The sequence below is a fragment of the Schistocerca piceifrons genome, chromosome 11 (genome assembly GCF_021461385.2).
Source record: "Schistocerca piceifrons isolate TAMUIC-IGC-003096 chromosome 11, iqSchPice1.1, whole genome shotgun sequence".
Taxonomy (NCBI): Eukaryota; Metazoa; Arthropoda; class Insecta; order Orthoptera; family Acrididae; genus Schistocerca; species Schistocerca piceifrons.
In genome coordinates, this window is record NC_060148.1 from 88,405,707 (window position 1) to 88,423,605 (window position 17,899).

General features: G+C 40.5%; 1 protein-coding gene across 1 annotated transcript in view; it reads right to left on the reverse strand.

Annotated features, from left to right (window-relative positions):
* The window catches only part of LOC124719733 (zinc finger protein 32-like), a 74,983-nt gene that overhangs the window by 44,187 nt on the left and 12,897 nt on the right, over window positions 1-17,899 (reverse strand). Inside the window, exon 2 of the mRNA XM_047244935.1 lies at window positions 2,740-2,835. Coding sequence (XP_047100891.1) covers window positions 2,740-2,835 — 96 coding nt within the window. The remainder of the gene's footprint in view (window positions 1-2,739; window positions 2,836-17,899) is intronic.

Below are 17,899 nucleotides of genomic sequence, written 5' to 3' on the forward strand. Positions count from 1 at the left end.
AGAAGCTTTTGAAATGTGATGCAACAGTAAAATATTCAAGACTAGATGGGTAGATCATGTAACTAATGAAGAGAAGTGAGGAAAAAAGAAATTTGTGGCACAACCCAACTAGAAGAACACATGGGTTGGTAGGACACATTCTCAGACATCAAGGGTTTTTTTTTTAAAAAAAAAAAAAAAAAAAAAAAAAAAGAGAGAGAGAGAGAGAGAGAGAAAGAAAGAAGGTTCAAATGGCTCTGAGCACTATGGGACTTAACATGTGAGGTCATCAGTCCCATAGAACTTAGAACTACTTAAACCTAACTAACCTAAGGACATCACACACATCCATGCCCGAGGCAGGATTCGATACTGCGACCGTAGCGGTCGCGCGGTTCCAGACTGTAGCGCCTAGAACCGCTCGGCCACTCCGGCCGGCAGACATCAAGGGAGCACCAATTTAGTAGCGGAGGAAAGTGTGGGGAATAAAAATCGCTGAGTGAGGTCAAGGGATGAATACAAAAAGCAGATTCAGAAGGAAGTAGGTTGCAGTAGTTACTCGGAGATGAAGAGGCTTGCACTGGATAGTGTAGCGAGGCTGAGACAGTGTATATAAATGGCGTTATTTGGCCACAAATTGCAATAGAGTTTAATCATGTCACAAGAAAATACAATGTAGTAAGGGGGTCAAAGTGTTGTTCTTTTGATGTAGTGAAACTGTGAGAGCTGGTCATGGTATATGGTCATGACCTATTGTCTACAGTCTAAAGAAGATGGGGAAAGCGCATACATAGTTATTTGCAGTAAAATATATCCCAAATTAGTGTGGGTCACTTCTGAGTGGAAAATTAGTGTAGCTACTTACTGGGGTGAGAACAGAAAAGAAAGATAATGTTGGAAGTGGCTGGGTAATTTTTGTGTGGTAGACTAAAGTGGTGCCTTTGAGAAGAAGAAATGTCTTTTGCATTATTATTTTGTATGGCAGCCATCAGACAAGAGCTTTAGGTTCATAAGGTAAAGAAATATGTGTAAATTGCTCAGAATGCTATACCATGAGTGTAAGGAAAGGAACTAATAAATTTGTTATTTGTGTTTAAAATTAAAAGCTGGGCTTTTAAAAGTGTAGCTAGCAACCATATGGGCCTAAATTGAATCTCAAAATGAAATGGACTGAATTTTATTTTTGGCTGACACAATCAGTTACTTGAAAGTAAATGAAAAACTATTTTATGTAATCATAATATGAGCCACTACAGTATCAAAGCAGTCGAGAAAAGAGATTACTTTATCCATGAAGCTCTGATTTGAATAAAAAATGAAACAAAGCAAAGTTTGAATATCCATATTTGAGGTTCAAATGCAAAAACTCTATTATTAAAAGCCAGTTACATTTTCAGGATAAAGATCATCATTAGTGAAAAAGCTCCTGATATTTATCAATTCTAGCAGAAAAATCAGATTCATTCAAAGATACATAATCAATAGATGAAAATAATAGTCAGGCTAAATGGATCTTTTTTAATTTCATTATCAACAGAAAAGTAATGTAAGAGAGGTTTGCTGATGCAAAATTGCAAGAACAAGATTGCAGCAATTTAAAGATATTGTTGTTGGCGGATGCATGATCACTGGCGCATAAAAAATACATATGCTCATGAAGAAAATATCCAGAGTAACGGATGAACTATTCAGCAGTACTTAGTAAACACTGACCAGTAATTAGCACCCCTGACATATTTCTGTGACGTATACAAGAAATAATGCAATGGAAATGGTTCGTCAGTGTACCGGGCAGTCACTTGCCGACTGAATACACAAAGCTTAGCCCCATGGGCACGTTGGGCTTAAGATGCGCACAATTAAAAACATAAAAGTCAAAAGTGAAAAGAGATGCATCAAACCAGTCTTTGGACTGAAGAACCCAGCAAACAACAACAACAACAAAAACGGCAACTGTCACATCAGGTACGCAGCAGGTGACACTTCCTTGATGGAGGTGCTATTCTTTTATTTTGAAATAAGCAATTTGTTTCAGTTTTTAGCTATACTAATGACTGCTGATGTAGTGTTCTAATTTATTTCCAGAGTGGCACATTTACAAACACCAAAAATGGCATAGTTTACAAATCTCAATCAGGACAATGTGATCCTTGGAGCTTGCTGCATTATTACTATTGCAAGACACTACTGTGTTTCAGATAAACTTAAAGTTTTACCACACATTCTCAAATAATTCACATCAGCCACTTCAAAATGTGACAAACTGCAAACACCAAAAATGTGAAAAGGGGAGATTACTATCCACTACATAGAGGAAGTGTTGGGTCACAGACAGGCATAATGAAAAATCAAACATTTAAGCTTTCATCCAAAAGGCCTTCTTCGGAAATAGAAATCACACACACACACATTCACACAAGCACACCTAACACATACATCGCCACTTTCTCCAGCAGCCAGGTGACATCGGCCAGAGACAATAGACGCATGCGTGTGTTCCAAAGAAGCCCTTTCAGTCGAAAGCTTAACAGTTTGCCTTTTCATTGTGCCTATCTGCAACTCAGCACCTCCTCTAAGTTGCGAGTACCAATCTAACCTTTTCATACTACTGTTGTTATTCCATTCAAGATTTTCCATTGTTTAAATTGCAAACAAAATATTTCAAAATTCCAGAAAAAGCCTACACAGGAAAGTTACTTCCTTTGAGAAATTCACCGCAGCTATGGATCATACATACGGAAGAGTCCTGTTGATACTTACCCATGGAGAACTCATGTCAATACAACACTGCTCTTCTTCAACTTCTTCCTTCACTTCGGGACAATCTGCTGACTCCATGTTGAGCTTTTCAGTTACCTGTAACAAAGAAACAGCACCATTCATATATATATACAAAAAGAATAAAATAAAAAAAATAATAACAAACTAGCAGTAGAGACAATGACATTGGGAGCCAATATTATTCCTAAGCAACACAGTGCAGTGGTGTACGTCGTTATTTGAAGTAGCAACACATCTCACTTCCTTCTACTATACTGACAAAAGATGTCTGTGGAGAAATTTGATTTTAGTTGGTAGTACAGACAGGAATTTCTGGTGTGCATGGATTTGTTTTTTAATTTATATGTAGATACAAAAGGAGAAATGTGAATACAGGACATCCACAAGACACAACGAGTGTCTTTACTTGCACTGGAGAAGTCATTTACACTTTGCCTTTGCAACTTCGGGATGATGAGGACTCCAGACAAGACGAGTTCCAGATGACAATGATTTCATACCAGAAAAAAAGAAGCTTGTTGTAAAAAAATCTGTTATTCTCTCTCTCTCTCTCTTTTCTCAATCTATCACTTGCAGTGTTGTAACGAGTTTCATTGAAATTGTAAAAAAGAGTTCTGTCTAACTGAGGTTATAAAATGTATTTACCTGGCATTGTCAGAGCCGAGTGATCTCTATATCAATGTAAAAATCTTCCAAAGTAGAAGTTTTATTGATAGCAGTGTATATGCTCTATCTGATGTACTTGATACCTCTGTGCCTTGCTGATCCAGTTATGGCTTTTATTTTAGTGTACTTAGCGTTGTGTCAGTGTGTCTGTTCTGTGAATTTACCGCCATGTTTTCAACAGCCAGACAGCAATGTGCCACACAGAGAGGCTTCATCATTACATATCCGATGACCCGAAGAGGTCAATATAACTTTGCTGAAACTACACTACTGGCCATTAAAATTTCTACACCAAGAAGAAATGGAGATAATAAACGGGTAAGCGTTGGACAAATATATTATACTAGGACTGACATGTGATTACATTTTCACGCAATTTGGGTGCATAGATCCTAAGAAATCAGTACCCAGAACAACCATCTCTGGCTGTAATAACGGCCTCGATACGCCTGGGCATTGAGTCAAACAGAGCTCGGATGGCTTGTACAGGTACAGCTGCCCATGCAGCTTCAACATGATACCACAGTTAATCAAGAGTAGTGACTGGTGTATTGCGCCGAGCCAGGTGCTCGGCCACCATTGACCAGACATTTTCAATTGGTGAGAGATCTGGAGAATGTGCTGGTCAGGGCAGCAGTCAAGCATTTTCTGTATCCAGAAAGGCCCATACAGAACCTGCAACATGTGGTCGTGCATTATCCTGCTGAAATGTAGGGTTTTGCAGGGACTGAATGAAGGGTAGAGCCACGGGTCGTAACACATCTGAAATGTAACGTCCACTGTTCAAAGTGCCATCAATGCGAACAAGAGGTGACCGAGACATGTAACCGATGGCACCCCATACCATCATGTCGGGTGATACGCCAGTATGGCAATGACGAATACACGCTTCCAATGTGCGTACACCGCGATGTCGCCAGACACAGATGCGACCATCGTGATGCTGTAAACAGAACTTGGATTCATCTGAAAAAATGACGTTTTGCCATTTATGCACCCAGGTTCGTCGTCGAGTACACCATCGCAGGTGCTCCTGTCTGTGATGCAGCGCAAAGGGTAACCGCAGCCACGGTCTCCGAGCTGATAGTCTGTGCTGCTGCAAACGTCGTCGAACTGTTTGTGCAGATGGTTGTTGTGTTGCAAACGTCCCCTTCTGTTGACTCAGGGATCGAGATGTGGCTGCACGATCCGTTACAGCCATGCGGATAAGATGCCTGTCATCTCGACTGCTAGTGATACGAGGCCGTTGAGATCCAGCAGTGTTCTGTATTACCCTCCTGAACCCACAGATTCGATATTCTGCTAACAGTCATTGGATCTCGACCAACGTGAGACGAAATGTGATGGTATGCATTTCTCCTCCTTACACGAGGCATCACAACAACGTTTCACCAAGCAGCGCCAGTCAACTGCTGTTTGTGTATGACATATTGGTTGGAAACTTTCCTCATGTCAGCACGTTGTAGGTGTCACCACCAGTGCCAACTTTGTGTGAATGCTCTGAAAAGCTAATCATTTGCATATCACAGCATCTTCTTCCTGTCGGTTAAATTTCGCGTCTGTAACACGTCATCTTCGTGGTGTAGAAATTTTAAAGGCCAGTAGTGTAGTAATCAGGATACGTATTAGCTGCAATCTGGGCAGTAAAACTTCTAATTTGGAAGATTTTTTGTGATGTTATCAAAGTTTAGGAGACCCGTTAAAATACAGAGGAATTACTGAAAATGTGGTTATATGAGTTTTATAGCTAGTCAACAGAGAATACAAACTCCCTTATAGCCCTTGAACCACTGCAGTTGGAACAAAGTTTGAAAAATAATTGGTGGCAATGCATAGCAGGATCGCTGCATCAGAAATTGATAAAAAGGTGACTGTAACAAGATATTTGAGGTAACTGACATTTCTACTAAAGTCAGATCTCTTCATTAATGCTAACTATACCCGGAACAAGATGATACAATTCCAATATAGCACTGATACTGAACTGGCAGTGTGGTGGCTTTTTTTCATCAACAAATTTCCTGGAATTTTCAGATTTTTCCTGGCTCAAATCAAAACTTTTATGATGTGTTGAATATGACAGCAAGTTTAACTTTATGAGTTTTTCATAGTTGCTAATGAAATGTTGTGAGTTGCCACATCAAGTTTTAGTGACTATTCAATAGTGATGCATGGCTTTATCAACAATTCTGTAAATTACATGGTCTCGCCTCATCTATCACCATTCTAAGCTATGCTGTGTCATAACCTCAAGTATACAAGAAATCCTCACTGGAACATAGTTCAAACTGTTCTGCCTGGAATGTAACATGAATTGACTTTAACAGCAGTGGCACTTCATGGTTCAAACCGGACACTCTTCACTTGTAGCAAGACACTGTGATAAAAGTTAGCAAAGTGCAACTTAGCATTCTTATTTATAACTGGAAGAAAGGAGAACAATCTGAGAACTATTTTTTTGACTTTTGCAGACAAACTTGCAATTCTAGTTGAATCTCTACAAGACAACATAATGCACATAAATACCTCACAAGAGAGAGCTTCAAAAGCTGGCCTATGCATATCTTTTGAACAGAGTATATACAGATGCAAAGGATGCACAAAAATAAATGGAAACTGATTATACAAGAATAAACAAAGCTACAAAATTTCAATATCTATGTGACAGAATTACAGAAATAAGCAAACTTAGCATGAGTAAGGAACATGGAAGTGGCTTTTCAATTAACAAAAAACCTTTATAACAAGAAATGTTGTTATAACAATAAATCTTTATCCATAAATGGGAAACTCTTACATCACAAGTGTCCTTAGACTAGATTGTCTTCATCTTCAGAATGCCTTTCATTAAATAGAGCCAAACAATTAGGTGAAATAGAAAAGAGAGAAAGGAAAATAATCAGGAAAATCTTGGGACCAAAATATAACAATGGGAAAACAAGAAGTAATAAAGAAGTTTAATAAAGAATAAAATGAATACTAGACAGAGTGAGGAAGAGAATAGATATATTCTATGTACGCCTAAAATGGCTAGATGAAAAAAGAATAACAAAGAGAGTTTGTAACTTTTTTAACAGAAACCGAAAAACATCAACATGCCCCGAGAATTCCAGGTACTGGGAGGAAGAGGATATCATAAGAAGCTGCTGAGAAATTAATGGTAAGTGGGAGAGGGTGACATGGGGCAGTTTTTCACACTATAATCTCTCTTTATTATTCTGATAATCAACACACTTTGAAATATTAAGTATTTCAAAATTTGTGATTTATAAAGCTCAATAAAATTAAATTCTAATGTTAGGTTAATAACCCAGAACTCTCTAAGATATTACAAAACTCCTGAATACCTTGAGATTTCCCTGATTTTTCCAGGTAACATGTAATTTCCTGAGAATTTCAGGTTTTCCAGAAGAATTGCTACCCTGATCAATGACATGGATCGCAGAAGTTAAATCAGACCTGATGAAAATGTAAATAACAGAGGAAGAAATAGGAGAGACAGAGAACTTCAGAGCAAAAGTATAAAGTTTCATGGGCTTCAAAAAGAAAAAATTAAGAGACAGATACAACATGGATAAAAGAAAGAAAAGAAGAGCACAAGAAAGAATGAAAAACTACTGGAAAGAAAGAAATGGGGCAACAAAGAAGACATAATATTATGAAAAGGAAAGTTGCTACTCACCATATAGCAGAGATGCTGAGTTGCAACTCTCCTTTTCCAAAAAAGACATAAGTTATTTCACATGATCCTCAGTAGGCCAAACCGATTTAAAAAAAACTTAATGATAAAGGCTGATCTCAAACATGCATGTTCAGATATGGATCTGTACTTTTTTTTTTCTTTTTTTTCAAACCTTAAAGAAATCACCACTACCCTTGTGTGAATGATTAATTCACAGCTGTGTAACAGATTATCATGCACACTGCACTCACAACAAGGAAATGGTCCTGGAGCTTATGCAAAGATCTCTCACAAGGCACAAAGAAAATTTGGTCATAAGTAAAGAATTGAGGGTAAGAAAGCAAAAGCAGATTTGCTTAACTCAGTTTTCAAATGCCTTTGCAAAGGAAAGTGCAGGAGAATAGTTCTAATTAATTCTCACAGCACTGCAAAGAAGAGTAAAATAGACATTAGTGCAGTTGGGAAACTGCTGAAACTGATAAAATGGAACAGAGCTCCAGGTCATCATGGAATCCCAGTCAGGTTCCATAAAGGATTTGTGGCTGGGTTGGACCACATTTTAACAACAACATTCCATAAATGCCTTGAATGAAAAACTTTACCCTCTAGTTGGAAGAAAGCATACCTCACACCCATCTATATCAAGTGTTGCAGAACTTAACCACAAAGTTACTGTGCTATGCTCTTGACCTCCATCTGTTGCAAAATCCTCCTCCATGCTAACCAGCATGCATTCCAAAAACATCAATCATGTGGAACGCATCTCTCATTTTATCACCTGACATCCTGAAAGGTATGGTCAAAGGCAATCTTGTGGATGTTGTATTCTTGACTTTCAAAAACCAACTGATTCAATACCATACTATAGTTATTATTGAAAGTACCAGTGAATGCTGATGTTATCTTTGATGGAGAGTCATAACTAGAAGTAGAAGTGATTTCAAGAGCAGCCCAGGGAAGTTTTTTGGGACCCTTGACGTTCATGTAATATATAGATAATATTAACAGTAACCTCAGATTTTTGCAGATGGTGCAGCTATGTATACTGAGGTACTGACTGAAAAAAGCTGCACAAATATTTAGTTACACCTTGAAAGATTTCAAAACGGTGCCAAGATTGGCAACTTGCCTTGATGAACAGAAATATAAAAATGTGAACTTCACAAAAAGAAAAATGTTGTTTTCTATGACTATAAAACCAAAGAGTCACCACTGGAATTGGTCAACTCATACAAATACGAGGGTCACTCCAAAAGAAATGCACACTATTTTGTAAAAACACAGTTTTCATTCTGCACGTGTGAAAGTTTTACAGTGTGTAGATACATCCTTCCCGCTTGTTTTCAAACTTAGTTCAACCTGTTCCCGTGAGTGGCGCCGTCACAGCATGTCTTCAAGATGGCTGCTACACTTGACGTTCATCAGAAGCAACGTGCCGTCACAGATTTCCTGTGCTGTGAAAACGAGACAGTGGGAAACATCCACAAGAGGTTGAAAAAGGTGTACAGAGATGCTGCTGTCGATCGCAGTACAGTTAATCGGTGGGCAAGCATGTTATGTGACGAAAGTGGGCACGGCAATATTGAGGATTGTCCTCCCAGCGGGAGATGAATTTCTTGGAAGAATTGTGGCTCCATCATTTTTCACCAGAGACGAAGAGGCAATCAATGGAGTGGCATCATGCAAATTCACCAGAGAAAAAAAATTCAAAACCACACCTTCTGCTGGAAAAGTTATGGCTACTTTTTCGATTCCGAAGGACTCTTGCTTGTGGACATCATGTCAAGTGGAACCACCATAAATTCTGATGTATACGTGATGACACTGAAGAAACTTCGAGCCCGACTGAGTCTTGTTTGACCACATCGACAAAAGCAGGATGTTTTGCTGTTGCACGACAATACACAGCCACATGTCCGTCAAAAAACCGTGGAAGTGATCACAAAACTCGGATGGACAACACTGAAACACCTGCCTTACAGTCCTGACCTGGCTCTTTGGGAAACTGAAAGACTCTCTTCGTGGAACAAGATTTGAAGATGATGACTCCCTTGTGCACGCAGCCAAACAGTGGCTCCAACAGGTTGGTCCAGAATTTTACCATGCGGATATATAGGCACTGGTTCCAAGATGGCGTAAGGCAGTTGAGAGGGATGGAAATTATGTGGAGAAATGAAAATATTGTTCCTAACGGATGTATCTACACACTGTAAAACTTTCAAACATGTAGAATAACAGATGGATTTTAAAAAATAAATAGTGTGCATTTCGTTTGGAGTGACCCTCGTACCTGATTGGAACAATTTGCAGGGGTATGAAATGGAACCATCACATCAACACAGTCACAAGTAAAACTAATGGCAGACTTCAAATCTCTGGTGTCCCAGTCCAGTGTGTCTGAAGACCTGCTGGACAGTAAGGATGTCAAGAACAGACACTAGACAGCATTGCCACAATAGAGGCGCTGTGGGCACCAATGTAAGTGCTGCCATAAACCACGCCTGTCCGTCTGGCCTATCAGGGCTGCACTTTAAGGGCGGTAGTCAGGCCTCTTCAATCCGTTAGTTGTGATTTCTCTCTATTACTGTACAGGTCTCGCTTCACATCATTTTATGAATGTGTGGTGTCTGTTCTTTTGGGCATGTCCAAAAGAACAGACACCACGCATTCATGTAATTGATTTGCCATGATAGGCAGTGAGTCCACAACCTTCAGTGTGGATGTACGCCAACATTTGACCTCTACCAGGACTGCGGATAGGTGGAGCTGAATGAGAATGTGCGCATGCTGGCTAGCATGCCGATGTAGTCCGCATAACTGTGATAAACACTGTGTCCGCATGGTGCAATGGTTAACACAACTTCCTAGTATGCAGGACATCTCGGGTTCGAGACCCGGTCTGGTATACATTTTCACTTGTCGCTGCAGATTCCGCTTAAAGCCCCGATGTAACTGATATTGTTAGTTCTTTCCCTTTCATCTCTATTCCTTTCTCCCTACCCTCTCCACCCTCAATTTACATAACATAATGATAAACCAAAACATTATGACCACTGCCCACCACAATACGGCAACAACAGCATGTAAGTGGAGCATAGGCCGGTATTACACTATCAAATTTCTTTGTCAAAGGCAACAACAGCATGTAAATGGAGCATAGGCCGGTATTACACTATCAAATTTCTTTGTCAAATATCTTTGTCAAAGATATTTGATGGTGTAATAGGAACTTTGTCAAATGTCGTCCAATATTTGATCAAATCTAGGGCCTCGCTGTAGATTTGATCAAAGAAGTTGCTTGTCACCTGTTCACTGCAATGTGATATGTTACCACATGGGGCGCTAGCATCGCTGCAGCGTTCTGTCGTGTGTAGTGTTTTTATAAACATTGCCGGTAAATACAATTGGTGTGTGCTGACAACTACAAAATTAATAGAGATGTATGAAGCTGATGAGGTACTTTACAAAGTTGGGCACTCTGAATACAAAAATAGATTAAGAAGATTGGAGACCTGACCTGACCTGACCTGACCTGACCTGACCTGACCTAACCTAACCTAACCCAACCCTCTCCTGTAGCAAGGAATCGGAGTGTTACAGTGAGCCTGTCTTCTGAAGATGTAGCAGTTCTTACATGAATATTGTGCTTTGTGATATGAGGATACACTTTACTGAGCACATACAGGAATGTATGCTCATCCATTCTTAAGTAATTGATGTACGACTTGACGTCTTCCACGGTAAGCTCATGTAACAAGTTTTGTTGAATGCTTTTATCGTGTCGTCGTAAAACCCATGGCTTCACCCAGATTAGATTAGTTTTTCGTTCCATAGATCCGTGCTGAGGAGATCCTCGTGAATGTGGAACATGTCAATTTTTTTTTTTTTTAAGCTAAAATAACAATACTAATAGTATGAATAAATACAATACATCATTTGTTTCTATTAAAAATTTCGTCAATGGAGTAGGAGTTGGCCACTAGTAAGTCTTTCAGGCTCCTTTTAAACTGATCTTTATTTGTAACTAAATTTTTTATGTTTGCTGGCAAATTATTGAAGATGAGTGTTCCTGAGTAGTGGACCCCTTTTTGAACTGAAGTAAGTGCTTTTAAGTCCTTGTGCAGATCATTTTTGTTCCTGGTATTGTATGTATGAACTGAGTTGTTTGTTGGAGAAAGGGCTATATTATTTAGGACGAATTTCATTAAGGAGTAAATATACTGAGAGGCAGTAGTTACTATGCCCAGGTCTTTGAAGAGGTTTCTGCAGGACGTCCGTGTATTTACTCCACAAATAATACGTATTACACGCTTTTGGACTCTGAAAACTTTTGTTTGACTTGAAGAGTTACCCCAAAATATTATACCATATGACATTATGGAATGAAAGTAGCAAAGTATGCAAACTTTTTCATTTTTATGTTGCACATGTATGCTAACACTCGGATTGCAAATACAGATTTGTTAAGGCCTTTCTGCAGTTCTGTGGTGTGCTCCTCCCAATTGAATTTATTATCAAGTTGTAATCCCAGGAATTTAAGACTGTCAACCTCGTATGTATGGTTCCTTTTTTTCCCCCACTTCTTTTCCTCATGTGCACACAATGCAATTGCGGTACATGCAACTGCTGCGGTTAATAACAAGTTGTTGTCAGCCATCTTGAACTTCGACGAAAAATTTGATGACAGTGTAATACCCCTTCTAGCACTACGTCAAAGATCTTTGTCAAATATATTTGACGGAATATTTGATCACATCTTTGATCATATCTTTGACAAAGAAATTTGATAGTGTAATACCGGCCATACACAGATGGGGGACCACGCTAACGAAGATATGGTGTGCAAATGGTAAAATCCATTGAGATAAGCTACTTTGACAAAGGGCAAATTATTACTACGCAGAGCGTGTGAACAAATATCTCGAAAATGGTGAAGCTGATCAAATGTTCCCGTGCTACTGTCTAGAACATCTACGGAAAGTGGCAGAAGGACAATGAAACTACCACTAGGTGCTAAATGTTGGACATTGATGACTCTTCACAGAATGTGGGGTTTGGAGGCTTGTCAGCTCTTTTAAAGTACGATAGATGGTGATCCGTCACATCTCTGCCAAAAGATCACAATACTCATGCATGCACAAGTGTTTCAGAGCACACCGTTCACCTTACATTGTGGAACGTGGAGCTCCTCGGCACACCAGCCCTTCGTCTTCACAAGTTGACCCAACGACATCGCAGTTACGATTGCAGTGGGGACAGGACCATTGGGATTCAACCATAGATCAATGGGCACATTTCAGCTCTTCAGGTGAATCACATTTTTGGTATGCTAGGTCGACGGTCGTCTCCATAAACGCCATCACTGAAGTGAATGGCAGCTCAAAACGTGCAACGCAACACAGGTGCAGGCTGGTGGGAGCAGTATTATGCTACAGGTGACATTCTCCTGCACCTGCATGGGATCTGTGGTAGTAATTGAGACACACTGAGAGCTGCGAACCACCTGCGTCCCTTCATACTTGATGTCTTCCCTGGTGGCGATGTCATCTTTCAGCAGTACAACTGTCTCTGTCTTGGAGCCAGAACCACGCTACAGTGGTCTGAGGAGCATTATAGTGAACTCACGTTGCTGTCTAGGCAACCAACTTCCCTTGATGTAAATCCTATGAGACCCATCTGGGTCGCTACAGGATGCCATTACTGCTTATGCAAATCAGTGGTCCCTTATTTGAGTGAATCACATGACCTGTGCTTAGACATCTAATGCCACATACCTTGACAAATCTACCAACAAACTTCCCTAATAAGCAGGCTCAGTGATATATTTCATTCCAAAGATGGACAAACAAGCTATTAAGCTCTGGCTCATCAGTGTACATATCATTGGCTTGGTTCTGAATTCGCTACATCTTATTACTCTATCTCGGTTTGACCTTTGGACTTGTCTTTCCACCGTCTCATCTCCACTGCTGGGCATTCTCTTGTCACCCACCTGTCATTCTCTAACGACTCGTTGCCGATGCTCTCAGCCAGTCAGCAAGCCACCACAGTTTTCCAGAGTAATTTCCAGACTTGTCTCTGTTTTCAGCCACTATAAAATCATTTTTAGGATAGGAGGAAGCTGAGGTCACCCTACAAAGGAGATTATTAACAAAACATTCGGGCAACCAATCATAATATATTGTTCAAGTGTGTGGGATTTATACCAAACAGTACTGCTGGCAATATTCAATGTATACAGAGACGGGCAAATTGAATGATCACAGTTTCTTTTGACACTTGGTGGAGTGTCACGGAGATTCTGAAAAACTTCACTGGCAGATGCTCAAAGATAGACATATAAGGTCAAGATCACCTACAATGTTTCAAAATATGCTTAAAAGGTGAATCTAGGAATATACTACAAGCCCCTATATATTGTTACCATTCAGGCTGCAAAGATAATGTTAAGACTAATTGCAACCCACTCAGACAGCTGAGCTCATTAAAGTGACTGCTTCCAGAGCACAGGGAGGGGTATAGCACCCAGACTGAATCTGCCTCGTGGATTACTGATCGCACACTTTTACTTGGCCCCTGCATGTAGGATGCGGTGAGTGGAAGCTTGCAATCAGCTCGTAGCACATTGGCTGCCGAGACAAGCCCCGCCTCCTTTTCCCAGAGCAGCCAGTGTACAGCTTATAGCGCATAAAAGAAACAAACATGTGATGGATTAATGTGCCACAGAAGTGACATGGAAGTTTACGGTGATTCATTAGAAAGACCAGATACAGCTTCTTCACTCATTTTTGTAAATAGAATTAACAATCACTATACACAACAGTGCATGTAGATAAACACTGTATTCACAATGGCTACTTACTGTCACAGCACAAAGCGTAGCTAAGGTTGTCAACGAAAGTAAACTTTCCGTAGTGGCACAAAGTCAGCTGACTTCTGCCAATTGCAGGAGGGCCAAATAGAGATGTGCAGTTGCTAACTACGGGGGATGGTGTGTGGGATAGCCTGGATGTGGTTTTTAAATGGTTTTCCACATCTGTGTGTTGACGGTTCTCCTCTCTCTCTGTCATGAATTTGATGTCCTGGTTCAGAAAATTCAAGTGTTGCAGGAAGTCTTGCAGGTGATGTCACCTGTGGGGCCAGTTACGAACGTTTTGTCTATATATCGAAAAAAGCATGAGAACTTGAAGACAACCAAATTCAGGACTTCTTCTCTAAGTGCCTCCATAAACGTACTGACCACCACTGGTGAAAGTGAGTAGCCCATCACTACTCAATCTGTGTGTAATAATTTCCATCAAATAGAAAGAAGGTTGAGCCTGAAGGTGGCAAGAAATCGACTTGCCAAAATATTGTTTCTTTTTGACTACACCACCTGGCTGAATAACGAAAAACTATTCAAGATTTGCCTACACCAGGAAAACCTAAAATCACAAATAAAAAACATGTTTGCTATGCAGATATCGACAGGGTGATTCACAATGCCTATTATACAGTTCTAGAGGGCACGAAAAACAGCAATATCTGGTAGTAAACCCATGTCTAGAAATTTGCCATTTGGAAGATAAATAACTTAGAAACAACATCCAACAATATCCAGCACACGCATCAACCAATTTGTCCCAGTGCGAACTAGTATATTTACTCAAAGTGGCAGTTTCTTTGCGCAAAGGTCCCTATCTACAAACAATGTTCACATGCACACAGTATAAAAGTTCTTGAGTGTCCAGAATTACCTCTGCTGCAGCCATTATGCAGGCAGACAGATCCTGTGACTCCACAGGAGTCTCGTAAACAATACTCTTCATGTAGCTCCCAAAAAAAAAAAAAAAAAAAAAAAAAAAAAAAAAAAAAAAAAAAAAAAAGAGGCATTAAATTGGGAGATTGTACGGCCAATGAATTGGTTCACCATGACCTATCCACCTCTCCCTGAATGTTTCATGAAGCTGCTGCAAATGCTGCACCTGTATGTCTCGCAGGAAGACCACTTAGCTGTGACCTGTTACACAGTGTGGTAGAATACACGGGCCAGTCGGATGACCGTGCATAACACCAGCCCACACACTAATACCGAAACAATGTTGAAATCCACTGGGATGCATGGCACAAGGATTTTCCTCATCCCAAATGAGGCTGTTATGATGGTTGAGCAGATCTTCTTTTGTGAAAAGAATGATCTGAGGAAAGTCTGGAATGTCAACACTGCAGTGTAGGAACCACATGCAGTAATCTGCACGTGGTTCAAAATCAGGTTGATTCAAGGAGTACAACCTCTGGAGGTGGTACAGGGAAAGTTGCTGTTTGTGGAGAAATCTCCAGATGCTGCACTGGGATACATCCACATAGCCTGCGATGTTTCGCATACTCGTCGACTAGTCAGAAGACATCCTCTTCCAGGTAAACAGTGCGTCGCGTCTGGTGATGACCACAATCGGCTCTGTTAGCCCTGAAGGTGCTAGTTCCCTTAAGCCGTCATTCCAATCTTGCAAAAATTGACCCGGAAATCGTTCATAACACAGGCATTGTGCTAATCGACCATTTTGTCCATCTTCTCTGGTTGAAAAATAACAGCTAGGAGCTTCTCTGCATCTTTAAAATTTATTACTGTCAGATTCTCTCACACATTTGATTAGTTGAAAAGCTAATAACGTGTCAACTGTAAAGGTAAGCATAGCCAAATATGCATAATATAGGTAATACTACACTTTGAGAACTGTTATGATAAAATAAACCGGTAGAAAGTATTCCTTATGCCTCAGGTAGACACTGTAATTGGTAAGAACACTTGAAACTGTGCTTGAAAAAGTAGGAAGATATGGTGCGGAGATGGGGCTGACTATTAATCAATGACCAAATATATGTTAACATCTAGGAAAAGATATAGTGAAGGAGAAAGAGGCACGACTTTGAACGGAGAAGAATATGAATGCTGTGAGAGCTTTAAATATCTCGGGTCACTGGTGACTGAGAACAATGATATGAGAGAAGAAATACATGCGAGGATTGCAGCTGGTAACAGGAGCTACTTTGCACTGGTTAAAGTGTTTAAAGCAAGAAGCCTTAGTAGTGATCTGAAGATGACTATGTATCATACAGTAGTTAGACCTGTGGTGACGTATAGTTCGGAGACCTGGACTACGACACAAAATTATGAGGAGCTGTTGCTGAAATGGGAAAGGAAGATACTTAAGAAAATCTATGGGCCAGTGAATGGGTTTTTGGATAATCAGAAATCATAAGGAAATCAGAGATTTGTACACCAAACCAGATACTGTGACAGAAATAAAGAGTAATAGACTATGTTGATTGGGACATGTAGAAAGAATGGTGCAGAACAGCACAGTCAAGAAAGGTTTCAAAGGAAAACTTGGTGGGCGTCGCATAAGGGGCAGACCGAGGACCAGAGGGCTAGATAAAATGGAGGAGGATTTGAGAAGGGTGGAGAGCCAGCAGAGAAGAGTGAGCAGAGATTGTCCAGGAGGCCAAGGCCCTACAAGGGCTGTAGCATGAAGGAGTAAGTAAGTATTTTAAACCGTGTTATTTACTTAAAATCACTAAAATACGGTTACGATCATTGTCTGTGACACACAGTGATTTTGTGTGCCACAGATTCGACAGGTAATTGATAGGGTTCCAGAGGTATGTGGCACCAGATGCCAATGCAGCACACACACCTCTCCCTCTCTCTCTCTCTCTCTCTCTCTCTCTCTCCCCATAATTTACGGGCTGTCAGTTTGTGAGCGTGGAGCTGGAGGCCGGTAGCGTCCCAGTTGGGTTTCATGAGATTCGGATAAGGCGAATATGACAGCCGAGACATCAACGTGAGTTCACTATCACGCTCCTCAAACCACTGCAGCACAATTCTGGGCTCATCACACACCGTTATCCTGCTGGAAGATGCCATCGCTGTTAGGGAACACATCAAACATATGGGGTTACAGGTGGCCCCTAATAATGTTCACACAGTCCATAGCTCTCACGATGCTTTTGATTACTACTGCAGGTGCTGCGGAAGCCCGGGTGAATGTCTACCATAACATAACACTCCTCCCACTGGCTTGTGTCTGTGGCACGCTGCTCGTTTCGAGCAGCCGTCCATCAGGATGAAAGCGTACCTGGACACAACCATCGACACGGTTTAACAATAAACGTGATTCATCAGACCGGGCAACACAGTTCCATTGGTCCACAGCCCAACCTCGCTGATCCTGTGTCCACTGTAGTCATAATTGACACTGTCATTGGGTCAGCATGGAAACACGCACATCTGCATGGTTACTCTGCAAATCACATTATGCACCTGGCACAGGGTTCATCGAACCACTTTCACAATTCTCTATTATTCAAATCTCGTATAACACGCAGAAAGAACGAACACCTATATCTTTCCGTACGAGCTCTGATTTCCCTTATTTTATCGTTGTGATCATTTCGCACTACGCAGGTCGGTGTCAACAAAATATTTTTGCATTTGGAAGAGAAAGTTGGTGATTGGAATTTTGTGAGAAGATTCCATCGTAATGAAAACGCCTTTGTTTTAATGATGTTCAGCCCAAATCCTGTATCATTACAGTGACACTCTCTCCCATATTTCGCGATAATACAAAACGTGCTGCCCTTCTTTGAACTTTTTTGATATACTCTGTCAATCCTATCTGGTAAGGATCCCACACCACGCAGCAGTATTCTAAAAGAGGACGGACAAGCGTAGTGTAGGCAGTCTCCTTGGTAGGTCTGTTACATTTTCTAAGTGTGCTGCCAATAAAACGCAGTCTTTGGTTCGCCTTCCCC